At 40.9% G+C, this 11089-nt stretch overlaps 1 protein-coding gene across 1 annotated transcript in view; it reads right to left on the bottom strand.

Moving 5' to 3' along the window:
• Nucleotides 1–11089, bottom strand: part of LOC139736369 (uncharacterized) — a 120040-nt gene that overhangs the window by 24816 nt on the left and 84135 nt on the right. The window contains exons 2-3 of the mRNA XM_071647125.1: nucleotides 3629–3993; nucleotides 2483–2566 (exon numbers count right to left, since the gene is read on the bottom strand). Coding sequence (XP_071503226.1) covers nucleotides 2483–2566; nucleotides 3629–3993 — 449 coding nt within the window. The remainder of the gene's footprint in view (nucleotides 1–2482; nucleotides 2567–3628; nucleotides 3994–11089) is intronic.

The following is an 11089-nucleotide window of genomic DNA, read 5'->3' as shown; positions in this document are numbered from 1 at the left end:
ATGGTAAGGGCTTGTCCATAGGGTGAAGATGTCCCCTTCCCGCCTTCAAAAAGTTTCTCAGATGAGAAAATCGTCATGAGGGAAATGGTGTAAAATTGTTGGAACATGAACCCTTTTGTGTTAGGGTCCATGATTATTTATGATGTGATATATCAAACAGGTCAAACAGACATACTTTATTATAGTCGTGGCATTTCCTTAATATGGCATTTAAACTGAACAATCGAAAGAGGGAGCTACATTAAATGATTATGTAAAGATTAAATCGAACCGTGGACTCTCGGATTTCAATCCGATCTTTTGAATTGGGTGCACGTGAATCCAAACAACTGCAAGGTACACATGTATCACTAAATGCGGAGCAATCACTTTAAAATTACGCGTTATCATGTTATTGGTTCGATTTTTGAAGTATATTTTTGGTTATTTGTTCTAACTTAAGAGAGATAATTGCCCGGTTCCTGGCGAGTTTACCCTGTCGCGTGCTCGATCAAAGTTTTACGGGAAAGTCAAATTTAGCTCGAATTGCTCCAAGAAGTAAGAAATGCCGTCAGCTTCTACATATCACAAACATACAATGAAATCAAGCAATATGACATTTCCAACATTGCGTGTATATGCCTGCTTTCCCATCAATTATGACCATCATTCATAACGCAGGTTTCCAAGGAGGAAATTCAGGAGAATAACTTTGGTGATTGTTGAATTCAAGATAATTTTTGTATGACTGGTACCATGTATAGTAAAGGGTTTGCGAATGAAAGATGGAAATAAATGCTAAGATGTATAGTAGGAAAGGACCGTACGAAGGAAGACACGATGAGAGTGGGGAGGGGAGGGGGAGAGAGGGGAAAGCCATGCTTTCGCACGCGATCATTCAGACTGAAGCGAAGTTTTTAACATACACATCCGTTTCCCGTTCGCGCCCTTTTCTCCCCCTGGGTCTTTCCCCCTGGGCCCAGGGGGTCTTCCCCTACCCCTCGGGAAGTCCCTTGCCCCTTTCCTGTCGGGGGTTGTGATGTTTCGGGCAGGAAGCCGACCACCTGTTAAAACAGCTCAAATATAGAGATGGATCATCTCTCATCGAAGCGAAGTTCTTCGTGTATTTGCACCCATATCTGTGACAATATTCTCTCTTCTTCTTTAATTCATCATGTTGAATAGTATTTAGCCCGTCCATATCACATTAGTCATCAGAGCTATTCGTCGAATCTGCCTCGAGATTGTAAGTCGCAGCAAAGAGCACTCAATGTTTCGGAAAATAGAGCAGATCCTCCAGAGCTCCGTAACGTCAGACATGAGCTCGCGTCTTATGGACATAAAACGAGATAATTTTCATGCGAATTTCTGTAAATTTTGATGCTTTCTGCAAAGAATATTGATTTTCTCATTCATTCAACAAGGAAATCCAGTGGCATCCCCCCCCCCCAAAAAAATAGTCGCTGTCATTTATTCGTACTTCATTGATTTTCTTGTAATTGCTAAAGTGCTGTCAAATTACCATTTTAATGTAGGATCACATGAAATATCTACCATAAGCTTCTACAATTTTTGGTTCAATTTCTTAATGAGAATATTTTAGAACAAGAAGATTAACACTTGTTATGACTGGGATAAAGTTATCTAAAAATGCAAATTGAACTAAATTTAGACTTTTGATGACCCAAATTAATGACAGTCACACATTATCTGTCTCACTCACGTCTGACTGAATGTCTTTGGAACAATTTCAAGTAGATTTGGAAAAATAAAGCACCTAAATATGATAGTGATAGCATTAGTGGTTTACCATAGAATCTCTTGCCCCCATCCCACCAGCCGACCTCTATGACCTGTGAAGGGGTAGAAGCGGAAGCAGTCATTCAGGTCCACCGCTGTTTGCGAAGAGAGAGGGTTATCTTCAATTTACACAGCATCCGATGCCAAGATTTTCTTTCTCTTCATATTGAAAACCCCTTCAGGCTTCTTCCCCTTCCACACGCTCCTTCTAGAATTGACACCGTAAGGACCTCGTGTTCCTCGAGGCATCATTAAAAGTTAAGTATTTTTCAAAGCCCATTTGTTCATATGAGTAATTGTAATATTGCTCTCGCAGCCGTTTTGTTGATATAGCAGCTGATTACTACAGTCCCAATGTTGGTAAATATTACGTATATTTAACCAGGTGTTGTTTTCAATTTAATTTGACTGCCACTATTTCACGTTGAATGCAGCAGCTCTCCCCCATCCAACACGTTTGTAAGTGTCCGGCTTTGACGCGATCTAATTCATTTCTCATTACCACTCACAGCAACACGGTCATCAATATCCATTAGTTAGGGAACGCAAAACTCAGTGGAGGACTGGATGTAACGTCACACGCCAACAATCGAACGCTTGCACCTGTACCCATCGATATCATTGGACTGTGAGACAGGGCCTCTGCCCAGCAGACAAACAGAAGTTGTGACGTAACAATTGTTAAGATATGACGTCAGCTTACCTGCACTCTGGCCTCTGTGAGGTCACACCTGAGGGCGAGCTGTTCTCTGCAGTAGACATCAGGGTAGTGAGTCCTTTGGAATACCTGTCAAGTACATGACGTAAACTCGTGTTTAGACTGAGCTCGGCTGTCAATTTCAAACTAATGAATGCCAAGTCTGACTGAAATTGAAAGCAAGACATCTGTACGTCTGAGCCGATTGTCAGTTCAAAAACAAAACAAACATTAGAAGAACAAAATACACCTATATCAGATGTTATGTTATCTACGGACATGACGGGGGGAAAGTTGTTGATGATTTCCACAGTATACAAACAAGGCATGGTGTTTGGGTTTTTAATGTCCATAGAGCTTTCAAGTTCTTGACTTTTATATTACATATTGTTGTTTAAATTCGTGTGGATGATGACGTTTGACATTATATAACAAAGGCAACAGTATCTATGCATCTATCAATTACTAACAATCACTTTATCAACAACATAGTGGGTATATGCCATCGAAGAAACACACTGTTGCTCTCTCTAGTAATGAAGGCACCATGGTATAGTGGATAAGACCAGGGATTTGCGACCAGAAGGTCTTGGATTCAAATCCTGCCTGGTGCACTCATTTTTGGACAAGATGTTTTGCCCCCAACGCCCCCTTAACCCAGGCATACATATGAGTTCCTGAAAATTCTGGGGTAACAATGGCAGAGCCCTCTGGGCGAGTAGTGTTATCACAGAAGAGGCCACCCTGAGTAAATAACACCATGTTATCATCGTATTATTATTATCATTATTAAAGCAATGTTATGGTAAATGTAAGACAGTATTGAAAAGTTGTATAAAAATCTCACAGAGGGTATTGTTCCTGAGTCAAGGAAATCTAAAGAGTCTTTGGTAGGGAATATTTGCTACTAAAAAGCGATCACAATTATTGTAGTGCAACTGGATGGTGTTTTGATGGCTTACTAAGAAAAGTAAATCTATGGGATACATTTAATCTCTGGGGAATTGAAGTGGACTTTTCACGCATGCTGTTATGACACAATGCGTTATGTTCAAACGGAATTTAATATACATTGAAGGGACTTCCGGTTAACACACTTGACGAGTGTATAATAATAATACTAAAGAAATGATTTATTTTACAATGTTGTACCTTCTCCATTTCCTCCAGCTGATAACTTGTGAACGTCGTTCTGTTTCTCCTCTTCTTTCGCTTGCTGTCGCTGTCATTTTTGTCGTCGTCCTTTGCGTCACCTGGCGATTTGACGTCGTCGTTCTTGCCGTTGGCGGCGGCGTTGTTATTGGTGGAGTCCTGCTCCGACGATTTGTGCATACCGCTGCCGCTGTTTGTGAGGCCAGGCGTGGATGTGTCCATGCCACGGTCGGCCAGCGGGGAGTCTCCGGCCGGTTTGAGACTGGTCGTCGTGGTCGTGGTGGCGCCAGTAGGCGGACCCAGAGGGGTGGGATTCGGCGTAGTGGGCGTGGTTAGTGGGATCATATCTTTGTTCTGACCGGGGTCTGAAGAGGGAAGAGAATATAAGGTATATAATGTGTAAATTTATATCAAAGAGACCAAAAAAAAAAAAAATAAAAAATAAGTGATCGAAATGAACGCACATGCTGGACTGTATTTGGCGATTTATGAAAGAAAACTCCCAAATGGATAAAGGGTATAATCACACCAAGTCACTTGAAAATCTTTACGTCTTTTATGCATGGAAAAGATGTTTTAAGGCAATCCCATGTCAAAGCAATGAAGTTGACTTGATATTTCATAATGAGATTGTATGACTTGAAATATGAAATGATTATATCGCATAATGCACGACGCATCCGGGAGACAAATATTATAGACATGCTATCATTCTTCTGGTCTATTTCATTCGGATGTCAACAATGTTGTAAAATTATATAGGCTTATCTATTATCGGAATCTTATGATACAACATTATACTACCAAGTATCCTCACAAAAGGCGCTGCTCTATTACACATTCAATTGTTCTGAATTTTTGTTTCGTTTTCACACGTTTTTATTCTTCCAGCTCCGTGTAGCTAGATGTTGACAGCGTGAAAACGACTAGAATGCGCGTAATAGTTTTCCATTCACCCCGCTCCGTGTAAAATACATCAACATACTAACCATATCCTTACTAGACTGTCAGAACGTATCATGGGAAATATATTGATATGGAACGCCAACCGGGTACGGCATTTCCGGTAGGGAAGAAGTGCCAAAAAAGAGAATGACAGGCGTAGACATCCTAGTGAAGCTCCGTGCCCTCACCCCCTCTCGCTCTCCACGTTACTCTGGCTTTCTCTGATTGAATTAACAGATAATTGTCACGGGTTTACTCGTGTGGCATGCCATAAACAGACACTGCCCTGAACTAATCATTTCACTTTACATTCATATATCCATATGCCAACATTCTGCGACTATCTTTTTCTCTTCTCTTTTATCTTGACGATTAAGCATCATCAGCACTGAGAGCCATGTATGATTCCCATTTACGAGGAACATCCATTCAGCGGGTATTTCTTGCTCAAGGACAAATTGAAAAGTGTGTTGTGGGCACATATCAAGTAATGCAACTCTGGGGAAAGCATAACATTTTGCGATCATCCATTACAAGCGACTTAGCTGTTATGCTGTTTCAAAAGGCTGCAATGATTACTGCATTGTGCATGAAATCATGGAGCACGTCCATGACCCGTGAATCGACATATCCAATGAATAATACAAAGACATACACACACCCAGAAACACATACAACTGCTGATGGGCATCGCCTATTTTTGAATTGGCACGATTGATGCCCAAATGGGTCTAAAAAGCAAGACACACTGCTCTAAGTGAGATGAGCTAGATATGCCGAAGGACAGAAGGAAGAAAATCTCATGTGATATTGACGACAGGCAATATCACCATTGTAAGTGAAAGAAATAAACGGAAACCAACAAGTAGAAAGAATATACTATAGTACAAAGAAACTTGGATAGTGGAGAACAAGTTGAATAAATCAGCATGCAGGATATGGGGAAAGGGAATAGGGAATAAGAGGAGGATGAGATAGGCAGAAATATATAGGGGGAGGGGGCTGGAAGGGAGGTACACTGTGGTTGCTCCATCATAATTTTGCCTAGAATCAGCGGGCCCTATGTCTTCGTGGAATTATGAGCAATAAGCTAGTAAGATTCTACGCATTGCGGCGATTAGCAGCCAGAATCACACGTCACAACACATGAACATGATCAAATATTTTGGGTTTTTTATTTTGGCTTTTTTTTTTTGGGGGGGGGGAGGGGTATACAATGGAATACATGTACAAGCTTCTCATTCTACACCACATTTATGAGTTTCGTGTATTATTTCCTCAATAAACGGCATGCACGCACAATGTCATTACAGCGAGCTACAATTTGATTTTGACGGTTTGGAAGAGCAACAAAATAATATGAGTGGAGATTCTTCGTCTATCATGAACGTGGGCTGTCTGTGGATATCCGCTACAGCGCAGTGTAGTAGGCTCACGTTGTAGCAGAGTTTGATCTATTCGTGGATGGCGTGCACGGTGCGAGACAGGAAGTGAAGGGGAAGAGAGGAATGAATGCGTGGAGGAGAAGACGGTCACGTGACAAGGCGAACGAGGAGAGGGGAAAGGGGAAGAGTAGGTAAGAGGGAGGATGTGTGGGTGAGACAAAAGAAAGTTTGAAGGTTAACGAAAAGTTTGTTCGATCTGTTGAGTGAAGGGGTTGGTTATCAAGGGGGGGAATTTGAAGAGAGGACAACAACGATACTCATGGTCAAAGTACCTCAAAGCTAACACAAGACTCGTCTTGTTTATCCCAGTCCATTTCTACAGCACAACGGGGTAAAATGCAATATGCACCCATAAGAAAGTAAGTGTTTTACGGCCAATAGCAAATGTTTTCGACACACAGACTGATGATATACAGCGCCGTACGGCTTACGCAGGAGGTAGGAGGATGACTTTATTGCTTTTCCCCTCTATCTTGGAAAGTTTGTCGCGGCAACGGGATGATGCAGAAAGCATTTTCGAAACCCTCGACGACCTTCGAGTCGTAATCTTCCCCGCAATCGTCGGTAGCCACTATCCCATGAACTAAATCTCCGGCGGCTAACAACTGGCAGAAATGCAAGCGGAGCAATATTAGCTCCACAATAATGTCGGTAACATTCCGCCGCGGGAAGTGATAAATGCGCACCATGCTTCTGCCACTTGTCACCGACACGTCGAAATATTACGTAAAACGCGTGACCTAGGGGTCACTGAGAAACGTAAATATTATTTCACTCTCACAACTGTATAGTTATTTAGGGTGGGGTGAGTTACAGTCATATCGGCATACATGTCCCCCCCCCCCCGACGTAAAGCGTACAATCACTCCAAAGGAAACAAATTTGCACGCTTTCATTTTTTCTTGAATTTATATTATTTCACTGATGGGGCAATGACATTTAGCGTCTGGTTGTACATTGTATTAGAACTGTACCATTTGCGTGCCATAGTTATAGAGAATATCTCAGGATACTCAAGATGATATTTGGGTCTTAAAAACGTGAAATTCGACAACTCATATACCTACTATTCTTTGTTTACATAGCATAAAGATTTTCGTTGCACCTTAAATAAAAATGTGTCTTTTTGTAAATTTTCATGAAGCTCAAAATGGGGCAGCGATTTGGATAGATGCCGATGTGCTGTAGGGTGTGCATTCACTGTGCTAATCGTCGCTAGACGAGAAGGAAACGTGATAGTCTGTAGAAATGAACAGCCGAACAGTCCCCGATGTTATCATACACTGTACATGGAGCTTGACTGAGTCTAGAATGAACACTTGCACATTGCACAGACTTCCTACAGAACACTTGAAATTTATGCTGTCAGGCTGTGATCCATTTGATGTGAATTCACATCCTGCCCTAATGAAATCTTTTTCCAAATCATCATTAACCCACAAAATATATTGTTTCTTAAACTTATTTGTGAGCTAAATTGAAATATAACATCTTAGGCCTATATAGTTACTTTTGACAAGGTCCTTTTTGCACGTATATAAGTTACACGTGTGGTTTCACCGGTCATTCAATTTCCTGAAAGTGTCTGAAGTCTTCCTTACAGTAAGTTCTCTACCGGCTACCCCATCATGTCATGGACATTCTGAACAATATCATCATGCTATAAGTGAGACTGTTCTATCACATTCAATAATTCAGTGTTGTTTTATGATTAGACATGTATTAAAACAAGTAACGTGATACGTATTTATACAGTGCATATGTTCATCTATTAAGATGAGGACTACACATGGCATTTCCTTCAAACAAGACTGTGCAGCTAACAAGCAAAGTTTGGTGAACTGACGTTCGTTTCAACCCCATAAGAGTCTGCACAAGACACCAAGACTGTACTATGGCACACAGACACCAAGACTGTACTATGGCACACATCAAACCATCCTTCATGATCAGTCCTCATCATGGTGTCTATTATGACTTCAACAGGGATATCATTTGCAGTGCAGTGAAATGCGGGATACAAAAGGCTGTTTCTGGCACTTGACAGGATTTGCACCTCATATTTACTTTCTCCGAATTAGCAGCTGATTCGACTAACTACATGTACATCGCCGCATAATATGTGCAGCATTTATCTGACTGTACGGAGCGAGGATGTACACTTTCAACATGAGTATTGAGCTTATGTACAGAAGACAGCAAGTCATATTCGCCGGTTACTATTGGACTAATTATTGATGGATCATGAAAGCTCAACTTAAGCAACCGACTGATAGATGTTTAACGGAAAATGAGCATAAAATTGGTTTATTATCGGTAATTTCCTGAGGCAGAGCTACTTAAAAGGGCCTAATAAGAAATATATATCCTCCGGAATTAAGTAGAAAATCCAAGGGTGAATCAGAAGAAAATAGACCATCGGGACTGTCGAAAAATGGGACGAACTACAATCTTAATAATAATGACAAGTATCGCGTCATATCTGCTGTCCAGAAAAATTATTTTGTCAAACGATGCACATATAACTAATTCCTATAACTTAGTTGGATATAATTATTATCCAACCTAACACCACAATCAAACAGAAGGTATCGGAACTTTAAATGAAACAGAATTACAGTTTTCCAGAACGCAACATAAAGGCGGAATGTTTGCAAAATCTCACAAGCGAGTTACAAACGAAATTATCCGGGGTGAAGAGGTCATACTTACATGTCGCTAAACACGGCATAGACGGGTAGAACAACATGAAAATGACGAATCACCAACTCGGCCAAAAAGAAATCCAAAGAGCGATAGAATGACAGCAGCCGCTACACGAAGCAAACACACCCGGACCTGTCAACGATCACCCAACGACTGTGAGTGAAGAGCAGTAGATTCCACGGGGTTATTTAATAAAACAATTATATAATAAACTGGAACCAATGCGGCGATCAAGGCTCGAGAAGAAAAAAAAAGTATAAGGAGTATTTGGTTGCCGAGAAGATTTTCTACTGAGAGGGCAAGAGATCCGAAGATTTCCCCGAGACTTCTCCGGCCAAGCTTTGCGGCGAACTCTGTTCTCCAGCGATGCGCGTGCCGCACTTTTTATACAACTATTGTGAGAAAGCTATCAGTCAAAGTACACACTCGCACGCGAGCTGTAAGGGTTCGCTGGAGCTTCACAATGCAGGGCCCGAACTCTTTACACATGGCGAGAGTGTATAGAGGGTTAACACACAAAGGAGCGCGGCGGGGTTCTTTTCGGCGTGCAGTGTGAGCGCGGTCGGCGATCCTTTGCTCTGTTATGATATACCCCAGTGGATAGCGCGTCGGTCATTGGCTAATAGTGTGGTCAGGTGCCTTTGTACGATTGATCATAACTTGGCGGAAAAAGTGACCCCCGCAAAAGAAATGACACAGGACGCGGGGTAACACTAATCTGACCTTTGTCTGTAAGGGGGCTTTAGAATTCGGACGGAAGAGAGGAGGGGGAAAGTTGAGCTCGCGAGATGAATGCTTCTCCCTCAGTTTTATTATACACTTAAAGACAAACGAAATAAAACTGACCTTTCACTATCGCAATTAAAAAGCAACAAGTGGGCCACTTTCCCTTGATTTTCATACAGAACCAACTGGAGTTACTTTTCCTACGAGATCTCTCTTTGAAACGGGAGCTATAACATCACAACAGAAAATCTCAGTTTGATAATCAACGTGAGACCAACTGAATGTTAGTAAACTATCTGACAAAGCGTTTTGATTTACCTGATAATTAATATCTAACATCAAGCGACACTGGAAAAAAGACACATGAAACTTTCCAAACTCGTTTCAGCGTAATACCACTCCGTAATCAAGTTGGTTTGAATGATGTGTGTAAAATCAAGTGAACAGTATATGGATAAGAGCTTTTCTGAAGAAATATTTGAGCGTCACATGTTTTCACCGATGGTGATACCGAGTCAACCACGTGGGAAATCCATGCTAAAGTGATGGTGTCATCAGCTCGCAGTTCTCACATAGGTCTCATGAAATTATGTTTTTGTCGGCAATTTAGCAACTACAATTCTTTCCTCCCAGAAATCGTCAGTGCTAGATCAATGCAACTCAATAGATTTCTTTAGGATGATGATACATGAAAAGATTTGTGAGACGAAGACAACATTACCAAACCTGCACGAGCAGTTGCGCGACTCATTTCACTTATTTATGAACACGAGAAACACAAATAAAGCTCAAAAACTTTCTACCTGAATGTCTGTAATGAAATTTGTGCTAGTCTATTTGTTTCTCTCTTCTCTGGTCAGTGAAATTCATTTGGACATGGAGCGATATTTCATTTCAGGAGGAGAGTATGAAATGCATACTTCTATACAAATTCTGTCCACGATGTTGCGTCATAGTCAATTGAGAAGCAGACAGACGTTAACTCCTCAGACTTGTGTCGTTTTGGTTCTAAATTTACGATACTCTGCAGTAATACTCAACACTGTCTGTAGATGTAGGATAGTGATCACTGTGTGCTTACATTATGCTCTGATAGGGAGCTGTTTTAAAGTCTTATCGTGAAGAATATATGTTTTAGCGGCAAACTTGAATAGTCATGTGTTTCATATCAGTGACCCTGTCAAACCACAAAACTCATACAGGGCATTCCGAAAAATAAAAATAAAAGAGTTCTGCAAATTTATCAGCCAGAAATGATATCTCACATGCAAACAAATAGATATATGATATTCCTTCTTTATCTTATGTTATACGTGCACTTTGTTTGCCTATTTCAAGGTTTTAATCCCTCTCCAAACTTGATGATTGTTGCAAATGATCGGTATATCATGGAACATATAGCACTGGTACGCTCACAAACATGCATTTTTTCGAGCCAGATGACGCAGTATTCTATGATTTAATGATTATTTCAAATGATCGGCATATCATGAAACGTATAGCACTGGTGCATAATATAAGCTCCGAGGCACCAACATGTATTTTCTCACGCCAAGTGACGCAATAATATTTTCAAGTATCTTGAGTTGGTGGAATGAAAATTCTTCAAAATAAAGAAAGCGGCTAGTATCAAGGTTTC

Source organism: Diadema antillarum, unplaced genomic scaffold (genome assembly GCF_040938485.1).
Source record: "Diadema antillarum isolate AM-2024a unplaced genomic scaffold, OU_Dant_1.0 seq00000641_RagTag, whole genome shotgun sequence".
Lineage (NCBI taxonomy): Eukaryota > Metazoa > Echinodermata > Echinoidea > Diadematoida > Diadematidae > Diadema > Diadema antillarum.
This window is presented reverse-complemented; position numbering and strand designations above follow the sequence as displayed.